The sequence below is a fragment of the Macaca thibetana genome, chromosome 1 (assembly GCF_024542745.1).
Source record: "Macaca thibetana thibetana isolate TM-01 chromosome 1, ASM2454274v1, whole genome shotgun sequence".
Taxonomy (NCBI): domain Eukaryota; kingdom Metazoa; phylum Chordata; class Mammalia; order Primates; family Cercopithecidae; genus Macaca; species Macaca thibetana.
This window is the reverse complement of record NC_065578.1, coordinates 32,016,244-32,031,373: the sequence shown is the minus strand read 5'-3', so window position 1 is coordinate 32,031,373 and position 15,130 is coordinate 32,016,244. Positions and strand designations below refer to the sequence as shown.

The 15,130-nt window shown below is 44.1% G+C and overlaps 2 protein-coding genes across 6 annotated transcripts in view; one reads left to right on the top strand and one right to left on the bottom strand.

Moving 5' to 3' along the window:
* Nucleotides 1–15,130, bottom strand: part of AZIN2 (antizyme inhibitor 2) — a 220,298-nt gene that overhangs the window by 81,946 nt on the left and 123,222 nt on the right. The window lies entirely within an intron of this gene.
* AK2 (adenylate kinase 2) overlaps nucleotides 1–15,130 on the top strand; it is a 28,575-nt gene that overhangs the window by 9,381 nt on the left and 4,064 nt on the right. For all 5 annotated transcript variants that reach the window (XR_007727027.1, XM_050796051.1, XM_050796041.1 and 2 more), the window contains 5 exons: nucleotides 3,150–3,275; nucleotides 6,394–6,504; nucleotides 6,637–6,731; nucleotides 13,480–13,552; nucleotides 14,673–14,868. Coding sequence is in view for 4 of the 5 variants with exons in the window: in XM_050796051.1 (XP_050652008.1) it covers nucleotides 3,150–3,275; nucleotides 6,394–6,504; nucleotides 6,637–6,731; nucleotides 13,480–13,552; nucleotides 14,673–14,868 (601 nt within the window). In the remaining variant the exon portion in view is untranslated. The remainder of the gene's footprint in view (nucleotides 1–3,149; nucleotides 3,276–6,393; nucleotides 6,505–6,636; nucleotides 6,732–13,479; nucleotides 13,553–14,672; nucleotides 14,869–15,130) is intronic.

The window sequence follows — 15,130 nt, the reverse complement described above, 5'->3', positions numbered from 1 at the left end:
TCCTGCAGTTTGGGAGTGACAAAAATAGAACAGGTTCTGTGCTAACAGCTCTTCTCTGGTGTTTTGGTCAGCCTTTCCACTTGAGCAAGCCTGACCTCCAAATTGTTTACCCAGGTTAATTTCAACAGCAATGAGAAAGATTGGCAGAAAGCACTCTCTGGATATATGGCCACAGTGCCAGCCTGGTTTTTCATTGTCAGGGCTCCTGACGTTCACTGGTTTTGCAAAGTACAGAATTTTGGTGTTGTTTTGTTTTTTTTGGTTTTTTTTTTTTTTGAGACGTAGTCTTGCTTCTTCGCCCGGGCTGGATCTCGGCTCACTGCAACCTCTACCTCCTGGGTGCAAGCAGTTCTCCTGCCTCGGCCTCCCAAGTAGCTAGGATTACAGGTACATGCCAGGAAGCCCAGCTGATTTTTGTATTTTTTTTTTTTTTTTTTTGAGACGGAGTCTCGCTCTGTCGCCTGGGCTGGAGTGCAGTGGCCGGATCTCAGCTCACTGCAAGCTCCGCCTCCCGGGTTTACGCCATTCTCCTGCCTCAGCCTCCCGAATAGCTGGGACTACAGGTGCCCGCCACCTCGCCCGGCTAGTTTTTTGTATTTTTTTTAGTAGAGACGGGGTTTCACCATGTTAGCCAGGATGGTCTCGATCTCCTGACCTCGTGATCCGCCCGCCTCGGCCTCCCAGAGTGCTGAGATTACAGGCTTGAGCCACCGCGCCCGGCCTGATTTTTGTATTTTTAATAGAGATGGGATTTCACCATGTTGGCCAGGCTAGTCTCGAACTCCTGACCTCAGGTGATCCGCCCGCCTTGGCCTCCCAAAGTGCTGGGATTACAGGCGTGAGCCACCACACCTGACCCAAAGTACAGAGTTTTTAATGCCTTCTCTCTAGATTCCATTTTGCTACGAAGTCATTTCTTTGCTTTAACTGAATCAGTCCGTGAATCAGAAACCAACCCTGTCTATGTACCTTTTATTGTGTGCACCTAAGCATGCACCTAAGAAAACTCCCAATTATATAAAAATTAGTCAGGCATGTGGCATGTGCCTGCAATCCCAGCTACTGGGAGGCTGAGGCAGGAGAATCACCTGAGCCCAGGGAGTTTGTGGCTGCAGTGAGCCATGATCGTGCCACTGCACTCCAGTCTGGGTAATAGAGTGAAACTGTCTCAAAAAAAAAAAAAAAAAAAAAAAAAAGAAAAGAAAACTCCCAGTGAACTGATTTGTTTGAATTGGGATCTAAACCTACTTAGTTTATAAAACAATTGGACGGAAAAAGCTAAGATTGAGCTCCTTGAACTGATTTCATTCCTTGTGAATTCTGCATTCTTTTTTTCCCACTGCAAAGCCAGTGTTGAGCTGTCTAGGGTCTCTCCCTGTTCTAATTCTGCATTCTCATATATAGTTCATGAAATATAAGCTCTTTAAAAACATAGTCTATGCCTTTTATTCATCTGTTTCCCAGGCCTCCAACAGGGTTCTTGGAAAAGGCATTAGTAAATGTTTTCTTTCGTTATGAATGAATGTAGGATTAGGACAGGGGTTATGGTAACAGCCAGTGCCCACTGAGTGCTCACTATGTGCCGGGGCCTGCAAATACTGAATTCTATATAATCTCATCAACCCAGTGATATAGATACTATTACCATCTCCATTTTACTTAGAGGAAATTTGAAACTTAGAAAGGTGAAGTGACTTCTTAAGTCAATTTTACGTAATGGTTAGTGGACGTGGAGTCTGAAAACCAGGCAGTTTAACTCTCAAGCCTATGCTCTGGACCAAAATGCTATAATGCCTCCTAAAACTAGTATGTAAGTGCTTATTATATGCCAAGTACTCCTTGTATATATCTCAGCTAATCCTCACAGCTACCTTATGAGATGGAGCCTTTTTTGCCTTCATTTTAAACAGATAAGGAAACTGAAAAGTGAGGTGGCCAAGATAATACAGCTGCTTAGTGACAGGGAAGGGGGAAAACCCAGTTCTGCCTGGGGGCAAACAGCTCGTAGTTGCCTCCCTGACCCAGTAACTGTAGTACATGGCAGTTACACATTCATCCCTTTGCAAATGTTTATTCAGCACATGTTAATGTGCCAGGCAGTGTGCCGAGTACATTATATACATGACTTCATTTAAACCTCACAGCAACCATGTGAAGTGTTGGTACTATTTTTATTCTTCCTGTTTTTTTTTTGTTGTTGTTGTTTTTTTAAAGATGGAGTCTCACTCTGTCACCCAGGCTGGAGTGCAGTAGTGCAATATTGCCTCACTGCAACCTCTGCCACCCAGGTTCAACCGATTCTCCTGCCTCAGCCTCCCAAGTAGCTGGGATTACAGGCGCCTGCCACTGCGCCTGGCTACTTTTATATTTTTAGTAGAGATGGGGTTTTACCATCTTGGCCAGTCTGGTCTTGAACTCCCGACTTCAAGCGATCCACCTGCCTTGGCCTCCCAAAGTGCTGGAATTACAGGCGTGAGCCACAATGCCAACCCCCCTGCCCTTTTTTTTTTTTCTTTCTTTTCCTTGAGACGGAGTCTTACTGTCGCCCAGGCTGGAGCTGGAGTGCAGTGGTGCAATCTCGGTTCACTGCAACCTCTGCCTTCCGGATTCAAATAATTCTCCTACCTCAGCCTCCTGAGTAGCTGTAATTCCAGGCACATGCCACCACACCCAGCTAATTTGTGTATTTTTAGTAGAGACGGGGTTTCACCATGTTGGTCAGGCTGGTCTCGAACTTCTGACCTCGTGATCCGCCCACCTCAGCCTCCCAAAGTGTTAGGGTTACAAGTGTGAGCCACCGTGCCTGGCAAGTCTTCCCATTTATAATAGGGAAACTGAAACTTACTTGTCACTAGTGTGTTGAGTGGAAATAGTGATAATAGCTAATATTTATGACTGCTTCCTGTGTGCTAGTTGTACTGTTTCAAGTGCTTTACATATATTATTTCATATAATTCTTACCATAACCCTATAATCATTGTACGTTAGATTGTAACATAAGATGCTTTTATCCCCATTACAGGTAAGGAAGTAGGCATTTGCCCAAGTTTACATAGCCAGTAAGTTGCAGGGCCAGGTTCACACCTAGGTAGTCTGACTCCACAGCCTGTAATGTAACTGAATCTTGTTTTTTGTCTTCCTCTCCATAGGCACCCAGATTGGCTGAAAACTTCTGTGTCTGCCATTTGGCTACTGGGGACATGCTGAGGGCCATGGTGGCTTCTGGCTCAGAGCTAGGAAAAAAGCTGAAGGCAACTATGGATGCTGGGAAACTGGTAGGTTTGGTGGTACCAATGAGTGTTGATATTCCTCAGAATCTAGATCTGCACTGTCCAATATGGTAGCCACCAACCACAGGTGGCTATTTAGATTAATTTAAATTTAATTAATGTAAAAATCAATTCCTCAGTTGCACTAGCCATATTTCAAGTATTTACCAGCCTTCACTGGTACAGAACTTTCCATCATCAAACAAAATTCTCTTGGACAACCATGTGCTAGAGGGTGTTTTAACAAAGTGGCAGATTATAGGAATTTTATTTATTTATTTTTTTTGAGACAAAATCTCACTCTGTCACCCAGGCTGGAGTGCAGTGGCGCCATCTTGGCTCACTGCAACATCTGCCTCCCGGGTTCACTCCATTCTCTTTTTTTTTTTTTTTTTTTTTTTTTTTTTTTTTGTTTTTTTTTTTTTTTGTTGTTTTTTTTTTTTTTTTTTTTATTTTTTTTTTTTTTTTTTTTTTTTTTTTTTTTTCTGCCTCAGCCTCCTGAGTAGCTGGGACTACAGGCGCCCGCCACCACACCCGACTAATATTTTTGTATTTTTAGTAGAGACAGGGTTTCACCAAGTTGGCCAGGCTGGTCTCAAACTCCTAACCTCAGGTGATCCACCTGCCCTGGCCTCCCAAAGTGCTGGGATTACAGGCGTGAGCCACCGCGCTTGGCCTTATAAGACTTTTTAGAGCGCAAGTTACTTTGTTCTGAATTTATGGCACTCATTCATAGTATTCTTGAAGTTTTTCTGTGCTGATGTATTTTGTTATATACCCAAATTTTAGAGCCAGAAATGAAACTGCTATCCTAGGCCAGAACTCAGAGATGTATTCAAGAGAGGATTTAGGAAGTCACAGAAGTGTTTTTTTAACCTGCTTTGTGGCTCTGTGTTCTGTTTCTGTACCAAAGCAATTACTTCGCAGTTGTGACAAAGGTAATCCTTTCTATTTGGGGACTATAATTGCATTTTCTCTCTTTTTTTTCCTGAGACCCAGGCTGGTATGCAGTGGCGCAATCATGGCTCACTACAACCTCGACCTCCTGGGCTCAAGTGATCCTCCCACTTCGGCCTGATGAGTAGCTAGAACTACAGGCACACATCACCATGCCCTGCTACTTTTTGTTATTGTTGTAGAGACAGGGTCTCACTGTGTTGCCCACACTGGTTTTAAACTGAGCTTAACCCGGGAGCAGTCCTCCTGCCCCAGCCTCTCAAAGTGCTGGGATTACAGGTGTGAGCTGCCATGCCCAGCCACATTTTCTCTTTCTTTAGGCCAGTTGACCTGATTGGACAAATACAATCTATTATTTTCTGGCACTAATCAAAGAAGATCTCTAGATTAATTATAACTGAGTTATTCTGGAACTTGGCCTCTGAGAATCACCTTCAGATGTCATTTTGTGCTTGGTCTTCTGGTCTTTTTTTATCTTAGAATGTTAGTTGGGGAAGGAACTGGGCTTTGCTTTAATTCTCAAGTTACCTTCTGTTAGGCTTTGAGATTCTGTAGCCGTATCAAATGATACCTCTGCCTGCCCATTTCTCTAGTTTTCCCTTCATGTAACTGAATCTCTGAGTCAAACCAGAAAGCTAGATATTTTGGACTTTGAGTCTTGACAGAAGACTCTGTACTAAGAAAAAATTGAGATGTGGCAATGAAATTGCTTATCTCCAACCTTCACTTAGTTGCAGAGCATGTACTTTGTCCCCAAGTTCACAGTTAGCACCAATAAATAAGACCATTAGCTGCCAAGATGGGCAGGTTTCACTACAGGCTGGAGACCTTTCTTTCTATAACAGCCCAAGAGAAAAACTAGTTTCTGCCGGGCGCAGTGGCTCACGCCTGTAATCGCAGCACTCTGGGAGGCCGAGGCGGGTGGATCACGAGGTCAGGAGATCAAGACCATCCTGGCTAACATGGTGAAACACCGTCTCTACTAAAAATACAAAAATATTAGCCGGGCGTGGTGGCAGGCGCCTGTAGTCCCAGCTACTCGGGAGGCTGAGGCAGGAGAATGGAGTGAACCCTGGAGGCGGAGGTTGCAGTGAGCCAAGATCACGCCACTGCACTCCAGCCTGGGCAACAGAGCGAGACTCCGTCTCAAAAAAAAAGAAAAGAAAAACCAGTTTCTAAAAACTGGAAGAGGTCCTCATTGGGGTTTTAGAGAGACTCAGAAGTGTGTTGGCTTTGGGCTGGATGCAGTGGCTCACTCCTGTAATCCTAACACTTTGGGAGACTGAGGTAGGCAGATCACTTGAGGTCAGGAGTTCGAGACCAGCCTGGCCAACATGATGAAACCCCGTCTCTATTAAAAATACAAAAAATTAGCTGGGCATGGTCCTGCGCACCTGTAGTCCCTGCTGCTTGGGAGGCTGAGGCACGTGAATCATCTGAACCTGGAAGGCAGAGGTTGCAGTGAGGGGAGATTGTTCCACTGTACTCCAGCCTGGGCAACAGAATGAGACTGTCTCAAAAAAAAAAAAAAAGAGGGAAGAGTGTTGGCTTGGCTCCTTAGTTCCTTGGTTCTGACCCAATCTTGCCAATTCAGTGAACTTCTATTTTTCCTCATGTCCAGGATGGCCCAGATGTGTAACCAAGTCACGTTACTGTTAGCCTAATGACAGCTGTGAAACAGGGAAAGCTGATGCCTGTGTTTTGGTCAACCCCATTCTCTCCTGGCACTCTCTCAGGTGGTCTCTCAGCCATTTGTCCTCACATTTCTTGTGCCTTGAGGATCACTGATTGCTGATGAACTGTTATCTGACAGTTTGGACTCTGGACTCTAGTGGCAGGAGGGGCCTTCAGGACCTGAGATACAAAGCTCTCCTGGTGAGGTAACAAGTAATGGAATCTGTCTTCCCTCACCCAGATTTTTTGGGATACAGGGGAATTTCAAGAGACGAGAATGTGCATTTGGCAACCACAGAGATAAAATTGTGAAACTGGATCTTCCAAATGGAGCCATTTAACATTTGCTCTTATTTTTGCTTCCTTGGGTTCAAGAAAACTTGCTGTTTAGTAATAAGGTTATATACACAAACTTTTGGCTATGGAGTTGGGCTAATGTCAGTCACCTAGGTAATGGATTTAAACCCAAGGCTATTTTGTTCCTAACTTCCAGGTGAGTGATGAAATGGTAGTGGAACTCATTGAGAAGAATTTGGAGACCCCCTTGTGCAAAAATGGTTTTCTTCTGGATGGCTTCCCTCGGACTGTGAGGCAGGCAGAAATGGTGGGTAGCTTAGTTTTTATGTTACTTCTGTATGAGAGCACACTCTTGCCCTTTGTTTTCTCTTAATTCCTTTGGAAGAGATGGGTCTGACCAAGCTCTGGTAACTTAGGTGGGCCACACATTCTTTTACAGCTCGATGACCTCATGGAGAAGCGGAAAGAGAAGCTTGATTCTGTGATTGAATTCAGCATCCCAGACTCTCTGCTGATCCGAAGAATCACAGGAAGGTATTTGTCCCTTGAGGGTCCCTTTTCATGCTTCTCAGAGCTTTGTCAAACTCTGAGAATTGCTCGTGCTTAATCCCAGCCATGAAGCTTAGTGCCATATCCATTTCAACACGGATTGATTTTATTTGGTGACATCCACTGAAGTGGTGAGATGGGATTGGGATATGGAAAGAAGAGCAAGGGATTTGAAGTCAAACAGCATCTCATTCTTGTCATTTTTTTTTTTTTTTTTAGACGGAGTCTCACTCTGTCTCCCAGGCTGGAGTGCAGTGGCGCTATCTCGGCTCACTGCAACCTCCGCCTCCTGGGTTCAAGCAATTCTCCTACCTCAACCTCCCAAGTAGCTGGGATTACAGGTGTCTGCCACCAGGGCTGGCTAATTTTTTTGTATTTTTAGTAGAGACAGAGTTTCACCATGTTGGCCTGGGTGGTTTTGAACTGACCTCAAGTGATCCGCCTGTCTCGGCCTCCGAAAGTGCTAGGATTACAAGCGTGAGCCACTGCTCCCAGCTCTTGTCGCCTTTTTTTTTTTTAGTCTTTTTTTTGAGACAGACTCTCACTCTGTCACCCAGGCTGGAGTGCAGTGGCGCAATCTTGGCTCACTGCAACCTCTGCCTCCCGAGTTCAAGTAATTCTCCTGTCTCAGCCTCCCAAGTAACTGGGACTACAGGCATGCACCACCATGCCCGACTAATTTTTGTATTTTTAGTAGAGACAGGGCTTCACCATGTTGGCCATGCTGGTCTCAAAACTTCTGACCTTAAGAGATCCACCCGCCTTGGCCTCCCAAAGTGCTGGGATTACAGACGTGAACCACTGCACCCTCCCTCTTGTCACTTTTTAACTGTGACCCTAGGCACATATCTTAACCTGTCTGAGGCTGTTTCCTCATCTGTAGAAGGGGGTTGATAACACCTGCTTTGAGGAGCTATTGCACGTGTTAGGTAATATGAAATGCATAGTTCAAAGCCTTGCCTATATTAGGTGCTTAAGAAATGTTAATTTCTTTACATGTGTATCTCCTCCATTTTAGTGCTCCTTAAATCTGATTTCAGCTGGAGTTGCCATACTTTGCTGGCTTTTTATTAATTATAAAAATCATATAACCATCTGTACAAAGTTTAGAAAATGGAGGAAGAATTTGCTTATAGTACAGCCACTTTGTGTGTGTGTGTGTGTGTGTGTGTGTGTTTTAACATGTTTGTTTCTCTATAATAGCATTGAACACAGAAATGCCTCTGCTTCTGGATTCGTTTGTTCTGACAGACCAACACTGCTTTAGGCTACGGTTTTCTTTACCCTATTTCACTAATCACTGCAGTCTGCTTTGTGCCTTTCATAAGTATGTCAGAAGCTTTCAACTGCAAATGGACCCTCCATTCCCCTCTTTATCATGGGCTGTAGCTTTTTTATGTCTTTGTCATTTTAATGGTGTCTCAGGAAAGTGGTCAGTCCACCATCTTAAACCAGGCATCCATGACCATTACTTTTAATTGCTGTGTGATATTTCACAGTAGGCAAAACTTTGTTAATTTCCTTATTGTTGTATATTTGTGTTTCTTCCAGTTAGCCACTGTTAAAATGATACTATGGCCATCATAATGCATGTAAATTTTTGGATTAGGGAAAAAATGTTTTCTTATTTCAGACGTTATTACTTTGATTTCCTAATGAGGTTGAATGTCTTTTCCATGTGTTTGTAGTCCACACCTTCAAGGACAGAGACAAACATGTGAATAGACAGTACAAGGTTAGCACTATTATCCTGGAAAGCAATATGAAATACAGTGGGCTCTACTTTGTATTCATTTTCTTTTCAAATGTCCAGGTTACATGTCTCTGGCTATTCCATAGGCTCCTTTAATGCAGGAACTTCTGTTTCTTTGTATCCCTACTGGGCACACAGTAGACAAAGTTGATGTAGGTCAAGAAGCAGTAGGGTTAACAGTAAAGACATCACTAGGCCTGGGGTCTCTGAGGCACCAAGCACATATTAGCAGAACCAGGTGACACTGGGGACCTTTGATTCTATGGGCCCAGCTTCCTGTGTACCTGCTTCCTGCATAGCACAGTACTAGACCCTGGGAGCAGAGGACCACAAGAGGCTCTAGGATAACCATATAGTGATGCCCATCTCTGACCTCAGAGAGTCGTGTATGAAACTTTGGCTGTTCAGTGTAGTAGGAAGTCCAAGAAGAAAGCCTGGGGACAGGGAGGAAAGGCTGCCTGGGATAGAGATAACATCAGACTCTTCCTGGATGAAGAGTATTTCAGTGAAACTTTCCCAGAAGGGAGTAGAAGGCAGAATGAGTATGGGTTAGGCTTTCGCTGAGGCTAGTAGCAGATGTGTCTGCCCACTGGCCTTGGGGGCAGGATGGTAGAAGGAATGCTGTTGAGAAGAGTTTTACTGGGGAGATCTGCCAAACCAAAGAGGGTAGACTTGATGGAGTTCAGGACTCATGAGATATTCTCGAGCCACTGGGTGTTGTGGCAAAAACAGTATTCTAAGAACATTAGCTTGGTCCTGGTGTACAAGGTAAATTAGGGCAAGGATAAACAGATAGGGATACCATCTAGGAGCCTGTTTATGATCCACATGATGTGATGGAGGTTTCTAACTGAGGTTGGGTGGGAGAGAACAGAGAAATTCTGAAGAACAAACAGCAGGGTTGCTGTAAAGGATAAAAGAGAGAAGACTCAGTCCCTCCATTTGGAAGTAGGTAGTTACTGTAACTTCCTCCCTCACGGAGAGAAGGACCTCCTTCCTCACAGAGCATGTCACTGCTGAAGGTGTTTTTCCAAGTTTACCCAGCAGATGAGTGGCAGGGTTAGCCCTGGAAGCCTGCTTTCTGCCTCCTAGTCAAACATGTTGATGGTTAGAAGAAAATGAGGCAGGAATTAGTCAGTTTAATACAGATCTTGTTTTTGTTTTTTGATTTTTGTTTTTGTTGTTGTTGTTTGTTTTGAGACAGAGTCTCACTCTGTTGCCAAGGTTGGACACAGATGTTAGCTGTTTGGAGATGCTGGGGAATGAACCCCAGACCTCACACAGGATCTTTTTCAAGTCTGAGATGATATGGACCCCATTGTAACAATTTTCTGAATTAGTTCTGACCTCACTTCTAGTAATTTTGAGTCATTGTTCTGTTTCTTGAATATGAATAGTTGGTGGTTGTTTTTTTGTTTTTGTTTTTGTTTTTAAACTTATTCTATATTGTCTCTCTCATATCCTAATTATCCTACCAGTCGGCTCTCTGGTATTATCTTAATACCTGGTACCATCCCAATTTTGTGGATGAGAAAACAGGTGTTTAAAGTGTCACACTGAATGTTGGGCACAGTGGTTCATGCCCGTGATCACAGCATTTGGGGGGGGCCTAAACAGGAGGATTACTTGAGGCCAGGAATTTGAGACCAGCTTGAGCAACATAGCAAGACCTCGTCTCTACTATAAAGCAAAAAAAAGTTAGCCACGTGTGGTGGTATGCACCTGTGTTGGTGGTCCTTGGGAGGCTGAGGTGGGAGGACTGCTTGAGCTAGGAAGGTCGAGGCTGCACTGAGCCGTGATTAGGCCATTGGACTCCAGCCTGGGTGACAGAGCAAAACTCTATCTCAAAAAAAATAAAAATAAAGTATTATACTCACAGTAGCAGTGATTGTAGATTCCCAGCCCTGATGGTACCGCCGAGCCAGACTCAGTGGCCCATGGAGCTATTTTGGTTGGTACTTGAGACCAATCCCATTTTGAGAACTTGGAGAGTGGGGTTTCTTTCATTTACCAAAAGTGGTATTTGTGAATGGCAAAAGAGCAGTGTATGGGAGTCATATTTGTTGCAGCCTGGCTGCTATGTGCCCTGTGCTCTCTAGAAGGTAAAAAAATATCCTGGTCCACATCTCATGCCCCTAGCCCTTCCCAAAGTTGCTGCTGCTGAGCCTAGCAGCCTGCTCTCTCCTCTCCGTGGGTCTCCCAGTGGATGCCATTTCTGAATGAATGCGTCAGAGGAATCCTTCCAGGCACTCAAATACTGGAAAGTGCAACCTCACAGTACATGACTGCAGTCACAGGAACCTTTTCTCCGTTGTCCAGTTGGCCTTCCATATCCATGGATTCAAGCATTTGTGAATTAAAAATATTCAGAACCAGACTGGGTGCGGTGGCTCACACCTGTAATCCCAGCACTTTGGGAGGCCAAGGCAGGTGGATCACGAGGTCAGGAGATCGAGACCATCCTGGCTAACACGGTGAAACCCTGTCGCTACTAAAAATACAAAAAATTAGGTGGGCGTGGTGGCAGGTGCCTGTAGTCCCAGCTACTCAGGAGGCTGAGGCAGGAGAATGGCATGAACCTGGGAGGTGGAGCTTGCAGTGAGCTGAGATGGCGCCACTGCACTCCAGCCTGGGCGACAGAGTGAGATTCCGTCTCAAAAAAAAAAAAAATTCAGAACATAACCACCAATAAATATAACGTGGGAAAGCTGAAGAAAATAAAAAATAATACAAGTTTTAAAATGCAGTATAGCAATTATTTACATGGAATTTACATTGTATTAGGTATAAATAATCTAGAGATGATTTAAAGTATGCAGGACAACCAGCGTGGGCAACATGATGAGACCTCATCTCTACAAAAAATAAAAAAATTAGACTGGGCGTGGTGGCTCATGCCTGTAATCCTAACACTTTCGTAGGCCGAGGTGGGTAGATCACGAGGTCAGGAGTTCGAGACCAGCCTGGCTAACATGGTGAAACCCTGTCTCTACTAAATATACAAAAAATTAGCCAGGCTTGGTGGTGGGCGCCTGTAGTCCCAGCTACTTGGGAGGCTGAGGCAGGAGAATGGCGTGAACCGGGGAGGCGAAACTTGCAGTGAGCAGAGACTGCACCACTGTACTCCAGCCTGGGTGACAGAGCGAGAGTCTGTCTCAAAAATAAAATAGAAATAAAATAAATAAAGTACACAGAAGGATATGCATAGGTTATATGGAAATGCTGTACCATTTTATATCAGGGACTTGAGCATCTGTGGATTTTGGTATCCACAGAGGGGGCTCCTGGAACAATCCCCCCGTGGATACCAAGGGATGACTGTATAGCTTATTTTCTCTACTGTCACCTCCCTCCTGCCCATAATCCAGTGCCACTTTATGCCATAAATGGACCATCTTGTCCCCCAAAATATGCTGTGGTTAACATAAAAGAAAGTAGCACATTTTACAGAGGTGCTACTTCAATAACCTAAATAGAATTGAATAGATTTTTTATTTATTTATATATTTTATTTTTTTGAAACAAAGTCTTGCTCTGTCACTCAGGCTGGAGTGCAATGGTGTGATCTCGGTTCACTGCCACCTCCACCCCCAGGTTCAAGCGATCCTCCTGCCTCAGCGTCCCAAGTAGCTGGGATTACAGGTGCCTGCCACCCTGCTAAATTTTTCATATTTTTAGTAGAAACGGAGTTTCACCATGTTGGTCAGACTGGTCTCAAACTCCTGACCTCAGATGATCTGCCCCCCTTGGCCTCCCAAAGTGTTGGCATCACAGGCATAAGCTGCTGGGCCCAGCCCAAATATTGCTATGCCTGCCAAATGGTGAAAAATATTAGGGAGCTCTAGTCTAATAGACCTTCATGAGAAGAGCAACCATTAGTTAAATAAGCAAACAAACACTTGGTTGGCAGAGAATTGAGAAACCACAGAACTGAAGCAAGGCCTGGCTACTGAGCAGAGCTTGGCCTGCCTCCTTTCCTTAGGTTGCTAGGCTCCTGTGGTGTGGCCATTCCCAGTCAGGAACATGGGCTTGTTGCCTGTGGGGACTCAGCAGAGATGCAGCTACCTGCTATACATTCAGTGCCAAATAAATGCCTTTTATTGAACTCTATATTCCATAACTTGTTTAATAAGTCAGTTTTCCTGATGACTTGAATATTGCTAACCCTGGGTTAGGGTTAGCAGCCAGGCACATAGCAGCCAGGCTGCAATAAATATGACTCCCACACACTGCTCTTTTGCCATTCACAAATACCACTTTTGGTAAATGAAAGAAACCCCACTCTCCAAGTTCTCAAAATGGGATTGGTCTCAAGTACCAACCAAAATTCAAGTCATCAGGGTTAGCCTATCTTTTATCTGTGTGATCGAAAAGATGTGTTGCATTATCTGGCAGTGTTTGCATCCATGGGAATTATTTTTCCTGTTAGTACCTTCCTGGTTTTGTAACCAAACTAGGTTAGGAAATAGAGTTCATTTATTTGTCCTCTGTCCCCCATAGCACTTTGTACAAATCTGTTAAAGGATTATCACGTTTGTTATTTATTTCCACATTTATCTCTCCCACTAAGCACTACTTGTGAACAGGGATCATTACTCATTGCTTTGTAGCCTCTGAATTCAGCTTAAGGCTTGAATGGGATACTTATTAATGTTTGTCGAGTAAATGGGTGAATAGAATAGATGGCTGTGTGAGACCAGCACCAGAGTTCCTTCTCTCAAGTCCTGAATTAGGTAGTTATGCCAGCCCGTTTACTCTTCAACCAGATACTCATGATAATGTTTGGTCAAAATAGAAAATATACTCTGCCACTGGCATAAGCTCTCCTGAAAGCCCAGTTATTTAGCTGGATTTTCTGTTGGGTGCTGGGTCCTTGCATCCAGGGTCCCTGTCTCTGCTTGTCATTCCGGAGCCCCCTAGAGTGGAGTGCAGGCGCGTACTATCAGTTAACCTAACTCATATTCATTTGCTGTCTTTCAGGCTGATTCACCCCAAGAGTGGCCGTTCCTACCATGAGGAGTTCAACCCTCCAAAAGAGCCCATGAAAGATGACGTATGTAAACTCAGACAAAAAATTTCCTTTTCTTTCCTTCTCCTTTCTTCACTGTTTTCTTTTTCCTTTATTCGTTCCATCTTCCTTTTATTTCTACCAATATTGCTAACTTAGTCATGAAAAATAACACTATCAAGTAAATCATGGCCTGTGTCAGATCTGTTCATTGTCTCCTTAGGTGGTTTATTGCTTGGCCTCAAGGTTGCTACCAGTGGTGCCAGCTTTTTGCAGTGCCCAGATTGTACCTGTCTTCTGTCAAGAGCAGCCCCTTTCTGGCATCATGGCCACCTAAGTGATCAGCTAATCAGGAGAAGGTTTCTTAAAAGCCTAGAATTGGAGAGTGGGAAGAGTGTGGCACTGAAGAGAAGTTTGATGACCAGTCCTCCAGAAAAATATTCTCTTTTTATAGTTACTGCGGCTGTACTGTGTCCTGGGGTTTCATACATGGTCACTGCACCATTTGCCATAAAGAGTCTATATGGTCTGTTTTAAAGCATGCAGACAACAGTAAGAATTTCCTGGGTTTACCTTCGTCCTATGAAACAAGTTCATTAGGTCATCCAGGTTCTATAAATACAGGTTCCAGAGCCGTTATGGCAACATAGTCACATTTTGCAAAACTGCTAATTCTGCCATTCAAAGTTCTTTCTCATTTTACTTGCCACTTTTAAAATGTTGATGGGTGACACTCTAGTACATATGCTAAATATTTAAGCAACTAAGATTACAACTGCTAATGTATCTTTGATTTTGATGTATTCTCCTGGTCTTAGGGGCCTTTGACTTCCTTACTTTTGACCCTAGAAGTGTTTATCTTGGAAGCTGGATCACCTGAGCACAAAGATGAGAAAGTTATTGCCTATCTTCCCCTCATGAGCCCCTTTCCTCACAGTTGGTGTTTCTGACAAACTCTCTGACTTCTGTTCACCAGCTGCTCTGCTCCTGGGAGTAGCAAGTTCTTCATTGGAGAGGGTCTGGATTGCTTGTCTTTGCTTCTGATGGGCTTTGGGAACAGACAGCATCCTGGGCAGAATGGTCCCATCTCAAATCTGCATCTGGCATGGAATAAGAAAACCTTGCTAACAGTCCCAGCCTTTCATTGCTGTCTTCCTATTCTCAGATCACTGGGGAACCCTTGATTCGTCGATCAGATGATAATGAGAAGGCCTTGAAAATCCGCCTGCAAGCTTACCACACTCAAACCACCCCGCTCATAGAGTACTACAGGAAACGGGGGATCCACTCCGCTATCGATGCATCCCAGACCCCTGATGTTGTGTTCGCAAGCATCCTAGCAGCCTTCTCCAAAGCCACATGTAAAGACTTGGTTATGTTTATCTAATGTTGGGTCCAAGAAGGAATTTCTTCCTATCTCTGTGAGGGAATGGGTGGGAATGATAGGACAGGCAAAGAGAAGCTTCCTCAGGCTAGCAAAAATATCATTTGATGTATTGATTAAAAAAGCACTTGCTTGATTTATCTTTGGTGTGTGTGCTACTCTCATCTCATCTGTGTGTATGTGTGTTGTGTGTGTGTGTGTGTACATATGTGTTCACTCTCCTACTTTCTAAGTTTTAG